This window comes from Lynx rufus, unplaced genomic scaffold, assembly GCF_022079265.1.
Source record: "Lynx rufus isolate CCGP_SWC_20201006 ecotype Redwood Valley unplaced genomic scaffold, mLynRuf1.p SCAF_2, whole genome shotgun sequence".
NCBI classification, from domain to species: Eukaryota; Metazoa; Chordata; class Mammalia; order Carnivora; family Felidae; genus Lynx; species Lynx rufus.
In genome coordinates this window covers 44,494,274-44,513,598 of record NW_025814834.1, presented here as the reverse complement: position 1 = coordinate 44,513,598, position 19,325 = coordinate 44,494,274, and the positions used below count along the sequence as shown (strand labels likewise).

At 39.3% G+C, this 19,325-nt stretch overlaps 1 protein-coding gene across 1 annotated transcript in view; it reads left to right on the top strand.

The window, feature by feature from the left end:
• INPP1 (inositol polyphosphate-1-phosphatase) overlaps nucleotides 1–18,368 on the top strand; it is a 33,488-nt gene extending 15,120 nt beyond the window's left edge. The window contains exons 2-6 of the mRNA XM_047085968.1: nucleotides 8,377–8,642; nucleotides 11,026–11,086; nucleotides 14,379–14,579; nucleotides 16,810–16,984; nucleotides 17,533–18,368. Of these exons, the coding sequence (XP_046941924.1) occupies nucleotides 8,439–8,642; nucleotides 11,026–11,086; nucleotides 14,379–14,579; nucleotides 16,810–16,984; nucleotides 17,533–18,100 (1,209 nt within the window). The 5' untranslated portion in view covers nucleotides 8,377–8,438 and the 3' untranslated portion in view covers nucleotides 18,101–18,368. The remainder of the gene's footprint in view (nucleotides 1–8,376; nucleotides 8,643–11,025; nucleotides 11,087–14,378; nucleotides 14,580–16,809; nucleotides 16,985–17,532) is intronic.
• The last annotated feature ends 957 nt before the right edge of the window (nucleotides 18,369–19,325 follow it).

Sequence of the window (19,325 nt, the reverse complement as noted above, 5' to 3'; positions counted from 1 at the left end):
TAGGGTATCAGAATGGATAAAAAAACAAGACCCATCTATTTGCTGTCTACAAGAGACTCATTTTAGACCTGAGGACACCTTTAGATTGAGAGTGAGGGGATGGAGAACTATTTATCATGCTACTGGAAGCCAAAAGAAAGCTGGAGTAGCCATACTTATATCAGACAAACTAGACTTTAAATTAAAGGCTGTAACAAGAGATGAAGAAGGACATTATATAATAGTTACAGGGTCTATCCATCAGGAAGAGCTAACAATTATAAATGTCTATGCACCGAATACCGGAGCCCCCAAATATATAAAACAATTACTCATAAACATAAGCAACCTTATTGATAAGAATGTGGTAATTGCAGGGGACTTTAACACCCCACTTACAGAAATGGATAGATCATCTAGACACACGGTCAATAAAGAAACAAGGGCCCTGAATGAGACATTGGATCAGATGGACTTGACAGATATATTTAGAACTCTGCATCCCAAAGCAACAGAATATACTTTCTTCTCGAGTGCACATGGAACATTCTCCAAGATAGATCATATACTGGGTCACAAAACAGCCCTTCATAAGTTTACAAGAATTGAAATCATACCATGCATACTTTCAGACCACAATGCTATGAAGCTTGAATTCAACCACAGGAAAAAGTCTGGAAAACCTCCAAAAGCATGGAGGTTAAAGAACACCCTACTAACGAATGAGTGGGTCAACCAGGCAATTAGAGAAGAAATCAAAAAATATATGGAAACAAACGAAAATGAAAATACAACAATCCAAACGCTTTGGGACGCAGCGAAGGCAGTCCTGAGAGGAAAATACATTGCAATCCAGGCCTATCTCAAGAAACAAGAAAAATCCCAAATACAAAATCTAACAGCACACCTAAAGGAAATAGAAGCAGAACAGCAAAGACACCCCAAACCCAGCAGAAGAAGAGAAATAATAAAGATCAGAGCAGAAATAAACAATATAGAATCTAAAAAAACTGTAGAGCAGATCAACGAAACCAAGAGTTGGTTTTTGGAAAAAATAAACAAAATTGACAAACCTCTAGCCAGGCTTCTCAAAAAGAAAAGGGAGATGACCCAAATAGATAAAATCATGAATGAAAATGGAATTATTACAACCAATCCCTCAGAGATACAAACAATTATCAGGGAATACTATGAAAAATTATATGCCAACAAATTGGACAATCTGGAAGAAATGGACAAATTCCTCAACACCCACACTCTTCCAAAACTCAATCAGGAGGAAATAGAAAGCTTGAACAGACCCATAACCAGTGAAGAAATTGAATCGGTTATCAAAAATCTCCCAACAAATAAGAATCCAGGACCAGATGGCTTCCCAGGGGAGTTCTACCAGACATTTAAAGCAGAGATAATACCTATCCTTCTCAAGCTATTCCAAGAAATAGAAAGGGAAGGAAAACTTCCAGACTCATTCTATGAAGCCAGTATTACTTTGATTCCTAAACCAGACAGAGACCCAGTAAAAAAAGAGAACTACAGGCCAATATCCCTGATGAATATGGATGCAAAAATTCTCAATAAGATACTAGCAAATCGAATTCAACAGCATATAAAAAGAATTATTCACCATGATCAAGTGGGATTCATTCCTGGGATGCAGGGCTGGTTCAACATTCGCAAATCAATCAATGTGATACATCACATTAACAAAAAAAAAGAGAAGAACCATATGATCCTGTCAATTGATGCAGAAAAGGCCTTTGACAAAATCCAGCACCCTTTCTTAATAAAAACCCTTGAGAAAGTCGGGATAGAAGGAACATACTTAAAGATCATAAAAGCCATTTATGAAAAGCCCACAGCTAACATCATCCTCAACGGGGAAAAACTGAGAGCTTTTTCCCTGAGATCAGGAACACGACAGGGATGCCCACTCTCACCGCTGTTGTTTAACATAGTGCTGGAAGTTCTAGCATCAGCAATCCGACAACAAAAGGAAATCAAAGGCATCAAAATTGGCAAAGATGAAGTCAAGCTTTCGCTTTTTGCAGATGACATGATATTATACATGGAAAATCCGACAGACTCCACCAAAAGTCTGCTAGAACTGATACATGAATTCAGCAAAGTTGCAGGATACAAAATCAATGTACAGAAATCAGTTGCATTCTTATACACTAACAATGAAGCAACAGAAAGACAAATAAAGAAACTGATCCCACTCACAATTGCACCAAGAAGCATAAAATACCTAGGAATAAATCTAACCAAAGATGTAAAGGATCTGTATGCTGAAAACTATAGAAAGCTTATGAAGGTAATTGAAGAAGATTTAAAGAAATGGAAAGACATTCCCTGCTCATGGATTGGAAGAATAAATATTGTCAAAATGTCAATACTACCCAAAGCTATCTACACATTCAATGCAATCCCAATCAAAATTGCACCAGCATTCTTCTCGAAACTAGAACAAGCAATCCTAAAATTCATATGGAACCACAAAAGGCCCCGAATAGCCAAAGGAATTTTGAAGAAGAAGACCAAAGCAGGAGGCATCACAATCCCAGACTTTAGCCTCTACTACAAAGCTGTAATCATCAAGACAGCATGGTATTGGCACAAAAACAGACACATAGACCAATGGAATAGAATAGAAACCCCAGAACTAGACCCACAAACGTATGGCCAACTCATCTTTGACAAAGCAGGAAAGAACATCCAATGGAAAAAAGACAGTCTCTTTAACAAATGGTGCTGGGAGAACTGGACAGCAACATGCAGAAGATTGAAACTAGACCACTTTCTCACACCATTCACAAAAATAAACTCAAAATGGATAAAGGACCTGAATGTGAGACAGGAAACCATCAAAACCTTAGAGGAGAAAGCAGGAAAAGACCTCTCTGACCTCAGCCGTAGCAATCTCTTACTCGACACATCCCCAAAGGCAAGGGAATTAAAAGCAAAAATGAATTACTGGGACCTTATGAAGATAAAAAGCTTCTGCACAGCAAAGGAAACAACCAACAAAACTAAAAGGCAACCAACGGAATGGGAAAAGATATTTGCAAATGACGTATCGGACAAAGGGCTAGTATCTAAAATCTATAAAGAGCTCACCAAACTCCACACCCGAAAAACAAATAACCCAGTGAAGAAATGGGCAGAAAACATGAATAGACACTTCTCTAAAGAAGACATCCAGATGGCCAACAGGCACATGAAAAGATGTTCAGCATCGCTCCTTATCAGGGAAATACAAATCAAAACCACACTCAGGTATCACCTCACGCCAGTCAGAGTGGCCAAAATGAACAAATCAGGAGACTATAGATGCTGGAGAGGATGTGGAGAAACAGGAACCCTCTTGCACTGTTGGTGGGAATGCAAATTGGTGCAGCCGCTCTGGAAAGCAGTGTGGAGGTTCCTCAGAAAATTAAAAATAGACCTACCCTATGACCCAGCAATAGCACTGCTAGGAATTTATCCAAGGGATACAGGAGTACTGATGCATAGGGGCACTTGTACCCCAATGTTCATAGCAGCACTCTCAACAATAGCCAAATTATGGAAAGAGCCTAAATGTCCATCAACTGATGAGTGGATAAAGAAATTGTGGTTTATATACACAATGGAATACTATGTGGCAATGAGAAAAAATGAAATATGGCCCTTTGTAGCAACGTGGATGGAACTGGAGAGTGTAATGCTAAGTGAAATAAGCCATACAGAGAAAGACAGATACCATATGGTTTCACTCTTATGTGGATCCTGAGAAACTTAACAGGAACCCATGGGGGAGGGGAAGGAAAAAAAAAAAAAGAGGTTAGAGTGGGAGAGAGCCAAAGCATAAGAGACTGTTAAAAACTGAGAGCAAACTGAGGGTTGATGGGGGGTGGGAGGGAGGGGAGGGTGGGTGATGGGTATTGAGGAGGGCACCTTTTGGGATGAGCACTGGGTGTTGTATGGAAACCAATTTGTCAATAAATTTCATATATATAAAAAAAAACTACAATGAGATATCACCACACACCTGTTAAAATAGTTATCAAAAAGACAAGAGATAAAATGTGTTGGTGAGGATGTACTATTGGTGGAAATATAAATTCACGCAGGTACTAAAAAAAAAAAAAAAAACCAGAATGGAGGTTTTCAAAAAAATTTAAAAACAGATTGAATTTTGACCCTTTTAATAAATGTATACCCTAAAAAAATTAAAAATACAACTATCATATGATCCAGCAATCCCACTTCTGAACATATACCCAAGAAAATAAAAAGAGGATCTTTATTTTTTATTTTAAAAAAATAAAAAAATAAAAAAATAAATAAAAATCATCTGAGGGGTGCCTGGGTAGCTCAGTCAGTTAAGCACCTGACTCTTGATTTCAGCTCAGGTCATGGTCTCGCAGCTTGTGAGATTGAGGCTCGAGTCAGACTCTGTGCTGAGAGCACAGAGCCTGCTTGGGATTCTCTCTCTCTCTCTCTCTCTCTCTCTCTCTCTCTCTCTCTCTCTCTCTTTCTCTCTCTCTCTGTCTCTCTCTCTCTTTCTCTGCCCCTCCCCAACTCGTGTGTGCTCTCTCTCTCTCAAAATCAACATTTAAAAAAAGCATCTGAAAGACAATTTCCACAAGTGTTTTTAAGAGTTACTGATAAACCTGAAGAAATTCAGCATCGAGTGTAGACCTCAGTTTTTCCATAGACAATTTGAGTTATTCCAGTTGAGTCACTCAAGGTGAAGATGAATTGTTCAGTGCTCCCCTCAGGCTAATGGCCTGAGTGACCTGAGTTGAGGGCAGATGGTGAGAGATACATGGAAGCAGTTTGAAGAGAAGCACAGAGAATGTTGGTTCAGTTTATATGGTGGAAATGGTCCATTCAGCCAGAAAGTAGCAGGCTAGTTGTGCAAATTAATCAGAAAGTTTTGCATGTAGATAATGATAGCTGTGAGAGATTTTTTAGGAAGCTAGGATCCTGGAGAAAGGTAAACAGTGCTGGGTTCTATAGGATGGCTGGAGAAAGCATAGTCCGAAGTTGAAACTGGGCATTCAATCCGGAGCTTAACAAAATATGATAGTGTTGCCCAGGGTCAGAAGAAAGAGTGATTAAGGTTGGACTCTAAGATAACTTCGGAACTGAAAAACCCAAGTATTGTGTTATGATGAATTCCTAAAATCTGTACACCTATTAATTGCAGGACTGAAGTTTATAGCTGATACTTCTTTCCTGCTGGTCAAGCTGCTGTGCTCAAGTTGTGAGAGAATGGTCATTATTGAGGAAATAAAGGTCAAGTTCAAAGGGGAGAAACTCCAGATCCCTGGGGTGAGCTTTCTGTGGGAAGAAAGGGGTAGTGGTGTGGCTTCTGTAAGTAGCTCACCTGAGTGTTCTGAGGGCATCATAGGGAAAGTTTCTTGGTTGTGCAACAGTGCAGTGGTATAGTGTTTCTTTAAACAAACTTGTTTTTAACAAAGTTGAGGGAAATAGACAATACTGATACTGTTTATCTAGAAAGCTTTCAAATTAGACTCCTTAAAATCTTTATGCTGCTTTTAAGATAAGCTATTTGGATGCTATTGGTTCACTGATTATTTTCTCTTCACTTATAATCAGTTACTTAGAACATTTACAAAGAAATCAATATTATCAGAGTTACTGAATTTATACCCTTGGGGCATGTGTATTCCAAGATATGTATGTATCCGGGTATATACACATTTTGTATAACTTATAATTTATAGTGTACAGGTGCCATAAATTATTTCTAAGTCAAAGTGCCTCAGCTTATTAATATAACTTTTTTAAAAAATGTTTTAATGTTTATTTACTTTTGAGAGAAAGAGAGGCACAGTGTGAGAGGGAAAGGAACAGAGAGAGGGAGAGACAGAATCTGAAGCAGGTTCCAGGCTCTGAGCTATCAGCACAGAACCTGATGTGGGGCTCGAAATCACAAACCGGGAGAGCATGACCTGAGCTGAAGTTGGATGCTTAACCGACTGAGCCACCCAGGCACCCCTGTTTTTCTTAGTGTTTAGGTTCAAGTCAACCAAAGTGAATCTTTGACTATTATTCACTCCTGGATGAAAAATGGCAGTTAGGTAGGCAGGTGTTTTTGTTTAATTTTTAACTTCATCTTCTCTACCACCTGACAGCTCTTTGTGTTACTACCATAGCACTACTTTGGACAACTGTCTCCACGAATTGACGAATTATTGTCCTTCATGCTTAATTGTCCCAAGATACTTTTGAATGTCATTTCTTATTATAAAAATAGTATATATTTATTGTAGAATATTTGAAAATTATAGAAAAGCATAATAAAAAAATCATTTACAATTCTCGTACTCAATAACTACCATTAAATATCTGCATAGGGGCGCCTGGGTGGCTCAGTCAGTTGGGCGGCCGACTTCAGCTCAGGTCACAATCTCGCGGTCCGTGAGTTCAGGCCGTGCGTCGGGCTCTGGGCTGATGGCTCGGAGCCTGCAGTCTGCTTCCGATTCTGTGTCTCCCTCTCTCTCTGCCCCTCCCCTGTTCATGCTCTGTCTCTCTCTGTCTCAAAAATAAATAAAACGTTAAAAAAAAATTTTTAAATATCTGCATAACTACCAGTACAGCATCACCTACTGGTCTTTCAATCTCGCTCTCTCCTCTCTCTCTCTCTCTCTCTTTAGATATATATATATACACATATATACATATATATGTATATATGTGTATATACATATATGTATATATGTGTATATACACACACACACACACACCCCTAGAGAGTGTATGTGTGCATATAAACACAAATTGGTAACATATTATCATACTATATACATAGTGATAAGGTTTTCCCGCTTAATGCTATAGCATTAACATATCTCCATATTATTAAATATTCCTTAAAAACGTGATTTTAAGGACCACATAGTAGTCTGTCATACATTTTACAAATATTTAAGATTATTTTCAACCTTTTGCTATTGTAAACAATATTAATCCTTCTTTTGCAAATATATCTTAACCCAACTCTGACTTTTTTAACACAAATTAAGCCAAAATGGAATTACTGCCTAAAGATAAGTGACATATGTAGCAATCTTGATACATTTATCTCAAACCCCCTCTGGAAAGCCATTTGTTTGCATGTCCCTGAGTAGAGCATCCGCACCTGTTTCACCATACCTGCAAGAATGAATGCTAGCTTAAAATAGCTTTGTCTACCTAGTAGCAAAGGAAGAGATCTCATTGTTTTTATTCACTTCTGTTACTGTTGAGGTTGGACATATTTTCTCATGGTGGTTGACGCATAATCTTAAGAATATAGCATTTTTTTTTTTTTTGGCAAACTTAAGACAAACCAACTATGACCACTCACAGTTAACTCCATTGCAAGGACATCCTTGTTATATTAATCCTCAGCCTCTGAGAGTCCATTAAGGGAATTTTTTTTTAAGAAGTTGAGTGTTTATTATGACAATAAAGATCCTGGGCTTGTGAATGAGACTGACTCAGAGCCCTGCCGTTTAGTCTTTTGTAACCCTGAAGAAGTTACCCAATCTTTCTAGGCTTCAGGTTTCCTTGACTGTAAAACAAAACTGACAATCCTCACAGTAATTCTCACAATGCATCGCATTTTAAGCTTGTTGGAGCTTTCAGTGAAATGCACCTACTGCTGAAAAGTGAGAAATGTTTCCTAATTACCCAATTGCTATGTCAAGGTATGACAGCATACTTCTTAGAAGCCACAACTTTTAAAGTCCCAACAAGTTGTGTGTTTTACTTTACTATTTAAACTTTTACAGCAGCACAGATTGTGGGACTTTTTTCTCCCCATTAAAAAAAAAGGTAGTTGGAAGACAGCTTAGCTGTTAGCCCAAGCATGGCTTCAGAGTCTTGTAGGACACTACAGTGCTTGCTGAAGTGATGCTTAGTACTTTAGAAAGTTGCCCTAAAACGGATAAGGACAAATCCTCTTCCACTTCTGTCTTCTTCCCCAATAGGGTGAAAGAAAGCGCTGCTTCAGCATTGCCACTGAGCCTGTGTGATCATTCTAAGGTCATTACAAGACTTCTGTTTTCCTTTTAACATTGTGCTTGTATCCACCTGCCTGTGCATCTAGGGATTTAGAAATATAATGTAGAGGATTCTCAAAGACTTCCCTTCTCTGAGAATTCAATTCTTTGCATAATGGATTTTTGAGACTGAAAGTACATTTTGAAGTATTAAAGAATAACTTTGATATTTTAGATGCTATCTGCTCTTTCACACTGAAGATGTGACTAGGGCATATGCTAGCTGTTCAGCCCTGCCGACCAGGTTGGCTGCCAGACGGGCTGTTTAGTAGTGTCAGAGGCACCCTGACATCATTCCCTGAACTGCTTTCTCTTTCACATTCTTGTACTTTTCCAGCTGACAGCCCAGAGGGTAGGTGCCGATTCCACCAGCACCGCCACTGGAAAGCAAGGTTCAGAATGTCAGCTATCCTCCGGGAGCTGCTCCGTGTCTCTGAGAAAGCTGCCAACATCGCCCGGGCATGCAGGCAGCAGGAAGCCCTCTTCCAGCTGCTGATAGAAGAAAAGAAAGAGGGAGAAAAGAACAAGAAGTTTGCAGTTGATTTCAAGACCCTGGCTGATGTACTGGTACAGGAAGTTATAAAACAGAATATGGAGAACAAGGTAAGAAAGGTCACAGCCAAGGTAATTGCCCTGTGGTTTTTTTCCGATAGAATAGCATGCCTTTTCCTTTTCCCTCCCCACCTCAGAATACTAGCGCCTAGGATTCTAATAAACAACTTGGGTTTTCCCCTCCCCTTGTTTTGACTACAAAATTACCAAAATGTTCATTGCAGAAAAAATTTAAAATACGGAAAAGCAAATAAGGGAAAAAAAATCACAATTCTGACAGCTAAAGAGAAACATTTGGGCGTGGAGCTTTTTACTTATCAATGAATTTCTTTTTAATAAATAATACATGTTCTCTGGAAAATAAGCAAAAATAAGAATCCTTAATCCTAACACTAGAGAGAACGACAGCTATGTTTTACCAAATCTTGTAGGAACATTTTCCGTCTATATGTAGTTGTTTGCATGGCACATAGAAATGATCTCAGTAGAAATGAGAACATACTGTTTTATTGAGTTCTTTTTTTAACTTGACATATCATATCCCACCTTTTGATGTAATCTTGTATCTAATGGTTGCCTCAGTTATTGGCTTGTACTGTCCTGGATACTGGAAATTCCCTTTATTATAATAGAAAAACATTTATAACTAACAATGATTGTGATTCTAGGTATCTTAAGCTGACTGGGAAAAGAAACTATTTGTAAGTAGTTATAACAAACAATAGCACTAGCAGACAATTACGAGTCGTCACTGTGTGTCAGGCACTTCTAAGGGCTTTAAGTATATTAATTTATGTAACTATTATAATATTATATAATTATAAATATAAATAATTATAAATAATATATATTTATATTTTATATTAAAATTGTAATAATTTTATGAGGTAGAAACTATTATTCCAATGTAATGGATGAGAAAAGGGAAGCACAGAGAGGTTAAGTAACTTGTCCAAAGTTACACAGCAAGCAAATAGCAGGGCTGGCTTTTGAACACAGGCCGACTGGCTCCAGAGTTTGTGCTCTTTGCAATACTATGTTGCCTTTATATGATAATCTAATAATTACATATTTTTTTAAGATTTGAGAGGATAGAACTTTATTACAGGAAACAGTACAAAATATTGGAATAGTTTCTATGAAATTCTTAAAATGTTGGGAATCATTTGGAACCATTTAAATGAATTCTTGAACATAGGCAGGAAGAGAGAATAAATGACCCCTTGAAATCTCTGCCAACTATACTTTTTCATGCCCTGTAATATCTAGCTCCAATAAATGAAGCAAGTTTATTTTTGTTACTGATCGAGATAGTTGGGTGCAAGAGAAGGTTGAGCAACTGCATTAGAAATGTATCAACATGCACAGTTATTGGCTAATATTTGCCCCCAAGCATTTTAACAAGCTGAGGTAACTGTTCATTGATAAACATATGACAGGACTTATGAACAAATAAACGACATTCATTGCTGGCTATATAAGAGGCTTTGTTTCATGACCCTTATATCCTGTAGCCTCGGGATGAATGGGCTCACTGGCAGCCCCTGTTGACTTGGATTGTTCTTCAGAAGAGGAAAAAAATAACAAGTGGTTGCAGGCATTGTGAAAGCTATTGGCCATCTGCAAATGACTGGGTTCAAATATCTGAAGCATTTCCTTGCTTTTGTTCCCTGAGAACATCATGCATATCGTAACTGAGCACATATTTTGAGAAAAATTATCTTTACCACAGAGAGGATCAGAAGCAAAATGTCCCTGAAAGCTTCCTGGTCATACAAGGGATGAGAGAAGATTCTTACTTAGCTCCATTTTTTCATTCTATTTTGATGCATTATCAGTCAATAAAATATTCCAACCCCCCTTTTTTTTCTGTATCCCCTTCCTTGCCTGAAGTCTCATGATACCTCCAACAAGTGCGGAAGACACCTGAAGATGAAAGCAATGACATCTAATGTCATCCTCTGATCCCTTCTATCCAGTCTCAAGTCATAGTCTTAGGTACTTGGTCAGTCCCATTAACTCACATAAGCCAGTAGGGTGCTGTTGAAGAGCAACAGTTCAAGTGTCTCCTTTGCAAATATTCTAGTTCTATCGCCTGTAAGTGGAAGGATGAAGTTTCTAAAGTACTTCTGCAGACCCAACAGAACATAAGGAAACCAGACTTCTACCATGATTTGAACTTCCTGGAGGGGCCAAGGAGCAGGAAAATATTAGAAAACTAAGTACTGAACCAACCTGACTTCACTTTTTATACTAGATTGATTTCTGGGATTGTAAATTTCTAAATTTCAGATCTAGTTGTACTATTTAATTTGAAGTACAGAATGAGAATATGCACAGAATTGAACATGTATGTGGGATTTGGGATTTTTTGGTTTTTGCTTTGTCTTTGTTTTTGTCTTTTTGTTTCTTTGTCATACTCTAAATCATTCAGTTTCCAGGCTTGGGAAAAAACATTTTGGGAGAAGAATCCAATGAGTTTACTAATGATTTGGGTAAGTATAAGAATCCTAATGTATTTTTATAATTTAATTATTATATGGTATTGTAATTTTCAATGACATCAAGAAATAAAGGAATGTTTGTAAGCCTTTCATAGAAATAGCATATTTTAATGTTAAGCTTCATTGAGTACCTCAGAATATTATGCCATTCAAGTTAGAGAGATGTAGTATCTTGTAAGCATTTAGCAAGTCCACATGTATTATTTTATATATAAATCTGTACCATTTAAATAATGTTTGGGGAAGTTGCATGGCCCTTTGAGAATCTAATGGAAGTTACAGATGCTCTCAGAAAGATGCACATTTACAGTTATATAGACAATTTTAGGTTCAAGTTTTGTGTTTTTTTGTTTTTGTTTTGTTTTGCTTTTTTAGAGAGAGAACATGAGTAGATGAGAGGGGCAGAGGGAGAGAAACAATCTTTTTTAAAAAAAAATTTTTTTAATGTTTTATTTATTCTTGAGAGAGAGACAGAGACAGAGACAGAGCATGAGTGAGGAAGGGGCAGAGAGAGTGGGAGACAGAATCCGAAGCAGGCTCCAGGCTCCGAGCTGTCAGCTCAGAGCCCGATGTGGGGCTTGAACTCACAAGCTGTGAGATCATGACCCGAGCTGAAGTCAGATGCTCAACCGACTGAGCCACCCAGGCACCCCAAGAAACAATCTTAAGTAGGCTCCGTGCTCAGTTTGGAGCCAGACACAGGGCTCTATCCCATGACTCTGGTACCATGACCTGAGAGGAAATCAAAATTTGGATGCTCAGTCAACTGGCCAGGTGCCCCTAGGTCCAAGTTTTAAACCCATTCATGGACCTCCCGGGGAGTCCATAGACCTTGGTTGAGAATCTAGAGAGGCCCTGTCTCTGAAATACTGTGTGCTCTTGAGTAAAGAAAACATGTTCACCTCATTAGTTCTGTGGTCTCAGAACCTTGGTAAAAGGAGTTGGATTAAATAAAAGGTTCCTTTAATACCAAATTTTATGTCTTGTTTAATTAGTTTCCTGTGGGCCAGATTGTCCGTTGATCTACTTCCATGTTCCCTTATGGTAGAGAGAAAAATATCAAAATCTCTGATCCCTTAGAGAGAAACAAATTATTTTTAGTTTGGGTGTTTTATTTGTTTAAGGTAGAAGATTAAAATAGTGAACTTTAATCACTGATCACTGACAAATAGTTAAACCTCTAGAGGCACAGTTACAAAGGCAAAAACTAATTTCTGGATTAACGCTGGGAAAATTTTCCCCTTTGTGGGCTGTGCATTAAGATGCAATTAGTTCTATGATACTCCTTGAGAGAAATCTCATTTAAACTTCTTAAGGTTGATGGGGCGCCTGGGTGGCGCAGTCGGTTAAGCATCCGACTTCAGCCAGGTCATGATCTCGCGGTCCGTGAGTTCGAGCCCCGCGTCAGGCTCTGGGCTGATGGCTCGGAGCCTGGAGCCTGTTTCCGATTCTGTGTCTCCCTCTCTCTCTGCCCCTCCCCCGTTCATGCTCTGTCTCTCTCTGTCCCAAAAATAAACAAACATTGAAAAAAAAAAAACTTCTTAAGGTTGAAAAAAACACCTGTGATTAACTGATAAGAAGTCCTATGCTTGCCTACCTCAAAAACAATTTAGTATTTTATTTACCTAGAATTATAGGGGCAAAAAGGCATTCCACATACATATTCCTGAGAACCGAAGGGGAGAATGAGTTTAGCGTGCTGGGGGTGGGTCACAGAAACATGGCACATGGGATGGATAAGGTAAGTGGGGGCAGGAACAGAGCGTGGAAGTTTGCAGGAGGAGTTTGAATTTTCCTCTAAGTGTGATGGGAATTCACTAGAGATTTTTTTTTTATTCTTTTTTATTTTTTTAAGTTTATTTATTTTGAGACAGAGAGAGAGAGAGTGTGTGTGAGAGTGAGCAGGGGAGGGGCAGAGAGAGAGGGAGAGAGAGAACATCCCAAATAGTCTCCTCACTGTCAAGGAGAAACCTGATGTGGGGCTTGATCTCACAAACCATGAGATTCATGACCTGGGCCTAAATCAAGAGTCAGATGCTTAACTGACTGAGCCACCCAGGTGCCCTTCACTGGAGCATTTTAAGCACAGGAGTGATGTGATATGATTTGCTTCTTGGCCTGATCCCATGACTTTTACTAAGCCCAGTCATAGGTGCTTGGTTAAGTGGCAGTGATTAGCACTATGATTCCCCAACTTCAACAGTCTAATTTAATTTGAACTTAACTAAATGTAATTGAATGTTTCTTGCTGATACAGTCATCATTGTAATAGATTCATAATGTGTTTCCCAAACTTTAATGATCACATGAATCACTTGGGATTCTTTAAAACTCAGGTGTGGGATGGAGCCTGAAGTTCTGAATTTCTAACAAGCTCTCAGGTGATGCTGCTGTCAGTCCTTGGAATGGCTAGGGTCACTAGGAGTACTTGTCTATTTACCTAAAAAGCCCCAAAGTGCCATGTCTTCTTCTTTTAAAAAGTTTATATTCACCATTGCCGTCCCTTTGTGTTGCTACTAAGTTGCCTATTTTTGCCTCTTTCCTCACTTCTGTTGGGAGCTAGAAACCAGATTAACCAAGGGTCTAAGAAGCATGTTCAAAGTGATTGTGAAGCAGCCGGATTTGGTAACTTGTGGTTTCATTTGGATGAGTAGCTTTACTTACATCCTAATTTCCAGTGGGTTTCACAGAGGAGAGCTATTTCTAGGTATGTCATTTAGAGTCATGCAGTTTACCACACGTAAAGAGTAGTTACACTTCATCTTATGGTACTTTGCTGAGCATAAACACCTTTTAGTTAAAAGCAGTTTTATAGAGGGAGGTAGAAGCATTTCATGTGCTGATAAAACCTCCCTTCTTTTCGATAATACATTCTAACACTAACAAGGTGACCTGTGTATATTCAGAAGGCAAAAGGCATAAAACATAAATATTATCAAGGGCTCGGGATTCAGGGTTTCTTAACTGGTTCATGAGCTCCCTTAAACTAGATGCAAGATTTTATGCATGTTCCCCTGTGGACATTTTCCTGGGAAGAAGTTTCTTTGATACCTGGAATCTACCCCTCACGTCATACTAGGTATTTCGGCCACTACTGGGCACCTGTGACCTTGTGAAGCTGCCTGGGTGATTCTGGCAGTCAACCAGGGTAGGAACCAGGAGTATGAACATATTGCCCTCGCCCAATCTAAGTGCACAGCTTTGGCTCTTCCTCACCCCTCAGTTGTTGTTTCTCCCGCAGAGCTCTTGAAATGTAATGGCTTTTAGTTTGTCTTTATTCCAGGGGAAAAGATTATCTTGAGACTGTGTCCAACAGAGGAAGAAACAGTAGAGCTTCTTAGCAAAGTCCTTAATGGTAACAAGTTGGCATCTGAAGCGTTAGCCAAGGTTGTCCATCAGGATGTCACTTTTACTGACCCAACTCTGGATTCAATAGAGATCAGCATTCCACAGGACATTTTGGGAATCTGGGTGGATCCCATAGGTAAGTAGAGGAGAATGTTTGCTTTTATTTGTTCTTATTAGTAATCCTTTTGTGGGAGGAGGCTTGGAAAAATAATAATTCAGAGTGTAGTTTAATTCTCCTAGAAGATTTTAACATTTCAGAGTTATAAAATGAATAGTGAAGAGTGAAAGTATACATGTGATGATGTGTTGTTATGTGTATATTTGTAACATTTCTACAATGGATATGCACAAGTATTTGTGTGCCATCTCTGTGTGTGCATATATATACAAAGCTGAATTAACGTACACACACACACACACACACACACACACAAAGCTGAATTAATTCATCTTTGAAAGACTTCAGAGGCCAGACTGGTAAATATGAGAGAATAATGAACTGACAGTAGCTATAACTAATTGAGCACACGTGCCATTTAAAGAATACTCAGCTCTAGCAGATTGTTGCCATATAGGAGTACAGTCTAGATGTTTAGGTTTTTAAAGAGAAACCAAAATCCAGGTTTTTAAGTGATAGCTCCCATTTTTTAACCACTGACTACTAATTCAATTAAACAAGTAAACAGTCAAAACCACTGTATAGGTCAAGCAAAACACAGTATAACACAGCTGAATGTGATTCACTCCCAGTTTGTGTGCCCTATGTAAATCTTACCTATTATTTTCTTGGGCATGGTTGTGGTAGAACCCTAGTTTATAGCTCTGTGTTTTAACAGTGTAGGTCTATTTCAGTGATGCTATTAATACAATGCCCAGGATATTAATTTGCAGAGTCTCTCCTTTTTTTTTCGTTTCCACTTGCCTACCACATTCTGCCCAATACAGCTGGGACCACCCCCAGGCACCCCCTGCCCCCATCCTCCCATCTTGCAAGCACATTAATATAACATTACAGAAGTGCCTTTAATCATCAGGGAATTACAGAACATTCAGTCGATGGATTACATATGCAAACTAAGATTTCCCAAAATCTTTTATCACACAATGGTAAATTAGCATTAGTTGTGGTTTTCTGAGGGATCAGAATCTCCTATTTCTTGCTTCTATCCTGAATTGATTCTGCTAGCCAGCTCTTTTGCACAGCACACCTTAACTGGGTATTAACTCACTACTAGATGTTGGCAGTCAGCTGCTGGCATGTATGTCTCTTAAGCTTATTGCCTTCTTTTTCACAGGAGGACTATCAATTTCTTCCTTTTGTGCCACCATCACTGACTCCCTCTTCTAATTTAAGGGACAGGGGTGCCTGGGTGGCTCAGTCAGTTAAGTGCCCGACTTCGGCTCAGGTCATGATCTCACAGTTTGTGAGTTCGAGCCCCGCGTCACGCTCTGTACTGATGGCTCAGAGCCTGGAGCCTGCTTCGGATTCTGTGTCTCCCTCTCTCTCTGCCCCTCCCCCGCTCATGCTCTGTCTGTCTCAAAAATAAATAAAACATTTTTTAAAAAATTTAATTTGAGGGACAAAAAAAAAGGTAATTTCACCCCTGAGAGATTTCTGGAAGGAGATTTTCCCATCCATCCACACTATACTTGTCCTCTGATTAGTAAGAGGCTCTAAAGAATCCCACCACAGTCATCCTGAGTCATTAGCTTTTAAATGCTTTTGACATATGATGGATATTTGAGTGCTTATGGTATGCAAGGTGCTATGCTAGATGCCACATGAACTACAGATATGTCCTCTCCCTTCAAGAGTTCCCACAGAGTTGGGAAAAATGGAACACAAGCAGCTTGAAAATGGAAGTACAAGAGGTCAAATAACAATTTGAAACAAGTGACACTCAAAGGCAAAACTTGACTGATTACTCTCTTAGTCTGTTCGGGCTGTGCTAACAAAATACCATGGACTAGGTAGCTTATAAACAATAGAAACTTATTTCTCAAAGTTCTGGAGGGCCAGCATGGTGAGATGAGGGCCCTCTTCCTGCTTCATAGCTGGCACCTTCTCACCATGTCCTTATAGAGTGGAAGGGACTAAGGATCTCTCTGGAGCCTCTTCTATAAGGCACTAATCTCATTAATTAAGGTTTCACCCTCATGACTTAGGTATCTCCCAAAGGCCTAACTTACTAATATGATCACCTTTATGGGGTTAGAATTTGGGGAGAATACATTCAGACCACAGCAGTTACCAAATTGGTAGAACACAGAAATGATACAGCACAGCGTTTCCAGTTGTATCCATCATTATCTTTGAAATAATCATTACCTGAATCCAAACAAATGTGCTTCATTTTTTTTTCCAGATTCAACTTATCAGTATATAAAAGGTTCTGCTGACATTAAATCCAACCAAGGAATCTTCCCCAGTGGACTTCAGTGTGTCACCATTTTAATTGGTGTCTATGACCTACAGACAGGAGTGCCCCTAATGGGAGTCATCAACCAACCTTTTGTATCACAAGATCTAAACACACTCAGGTAAGATCTATCACTCCACATGACATTACCATGACTTGATACACTAAGGTGTTCCTACTAAAGTCTGCAGGTTTAAATTAAAATTCCTTCTATTTTCAATCCTGGGTTAAATATAATTTTAGTGGGGGCTTGGTGGATGCTGATAGAAACTGCAAGGTGCTCTGCTAGATGCCACATGAACTACAGACATGTCCTCTCCCTTCCAGAGTTCCCACAGAGTTGGGAAAAATGGAACACAAGCAGCTTAAAAATGGAAGTACAAGAGGTCAGACCATTCCTGGAGGCCAGAAATCCCACAGATGTTTCCACATTGTTCTAGACTGATGTGATAATGCTGACAGCATTCCTAACTGGCAGCCACATGACACGTGCAGGCATAGGAGTTACTTTTACAAACCAATTAGCTACTTGATACCTATTTCTAGCCTTAAGGGCATTGAGATTTGTTGCCTGATACACTTTTTTCATATCATCCTGTTGGAAAACAACATAAGTAATAAAACAAATGTGACAGCCTATGGCCACAAACTGAAAGTTCTCTTCTGCAGGTGGAAAGGACAGTGCTACTGGGGCCTTTCTTACATGGATACCAACATCCATTCACTTCAGCGTCTTGACTCTACAAGAAAGAACAGTGAAGCGCGGAGCCAAATGACTGAAAACACCAGCTCTGAGGCGGAACGCTCCCACCCGTTTTCAGCGGTCATTAGTACGAGTGAAAAGGACACTATCAAAGCCGCATTGTCACGTGTATGTGGCGAGCGCATATTCCGGGCAGCCGGGGCTGGTTACAAGAGCCTTTGTGTTGTCCAAGGCCTTGTTGACATTTACATCTTTTCAGAGGATACCACGTTCAAGTGGGACTCTTGTGCGGCTCATGCCATACTCAGGGCCATGGGTGGGGGAATGGTAGACTTAAGAGAATGCCTGCAAAGAAATTCAGAAATGGGGCTTGATTTGCCACAGCTGGTGTACCACGTGGAAAACGAAGGTGCTGCTGGCGTGGATCGGTGGGCCAACAAGGGAGGACTGATTGCATACAGATCAAGGAAGCAACTGGAGACATTCCTGAGCCTCCTTATCCAAAACCTTGCGCCTGTGGATACATGCACGTAGATGAACTCTGTTCTCATGTACTTGAAAACCCAACTGTGAACAATTTCCCACATCTCTTATCTTTTGAAGACAGCTTTGTCCGATGGATGGTCAACGTTCTCCTTCCTCTTTTGAGGAACATTTTTCCATTATGTGTTCATAATAACGATAATTTCAATAAATGAATGACATCATGTAGCAGTTACATTGATGTGCAAAGTTCTTAATAGTGGATATTGTGCTACTAGTGTTGCTTGAAACACTTCAATAAAATATTGAAGAGGAAAAATTCCTGCTCAATTAGTAATACTCTTCCAAGCACCTAAGCATAAATAAAGTGTCACTGAAATACTAGGGAGAGCACAGGAAAGGGCTGTGCTTGGGTTTTGCTTCCTGTCTTGAAGGGAAAATCTGCAGCTCTAGCCTTTGGCAGAACATTTAGAACTGTCAATTTTATGCATAATTTAGCCAAATTCACATACTTTCAATAGTATTCTTATGTTGCTTATGAGAATTAAAGCCTGGGACACCGTGTGCCCCCTCCTACTCTCTCTCACACTCCTTCTCTCACACGTGCACACACCCCCTCTCTCACACATGGGCATGCACACTCAAATATTCTCTATTTCTCTCTCTAATATCCTCACATACACACTCCATTTCTATCTGTAAGGTAGAGGGGATAAGGAGGTTTCTGTAATTCTTGCAATTTTTACACTTCAAAAACTATGAGTAGAGTTAAATATGGACAGTCCTTATGTCTACTAGAATGCCATATTGAATGTCCTCTGAGGTGGATGTGGACCTCTTTTCCTATTCTCTTAAGCAGCAATGGTAAGGTCGGAGGCCCCCATCTGAAGGGATCCAGCTCTCAGCTCTGACTTCTTTCCGCCTCGCGCCCTCTGGGGGCCAAAGGATATTTCTGCAGCATCTTCTATTTTTTTTTTTTTTTTTACAATTACAATGAAAAGAACTGTCCAACTCTTTTTAATAGTATTGTGTTGCATACAGCAGATTCAATCATTACTGATAATTGAGTTATAGTGTTTAAAGCCATCTTTATGCTTTGTGATTGACTGTTGGCTCTCAAGCTATATATTCTTACCACTTGCAATGTTGTTTTAATGGTTGATTTTAAATACAAGATAATCCGTTCTTCATAAACCACATTAAAAATAAAAACCCAGAGGGGCGACTGGGTGGCTCAGTCTGTGAAGCATCCAATTTTGGCTCTGGTCATGATCTC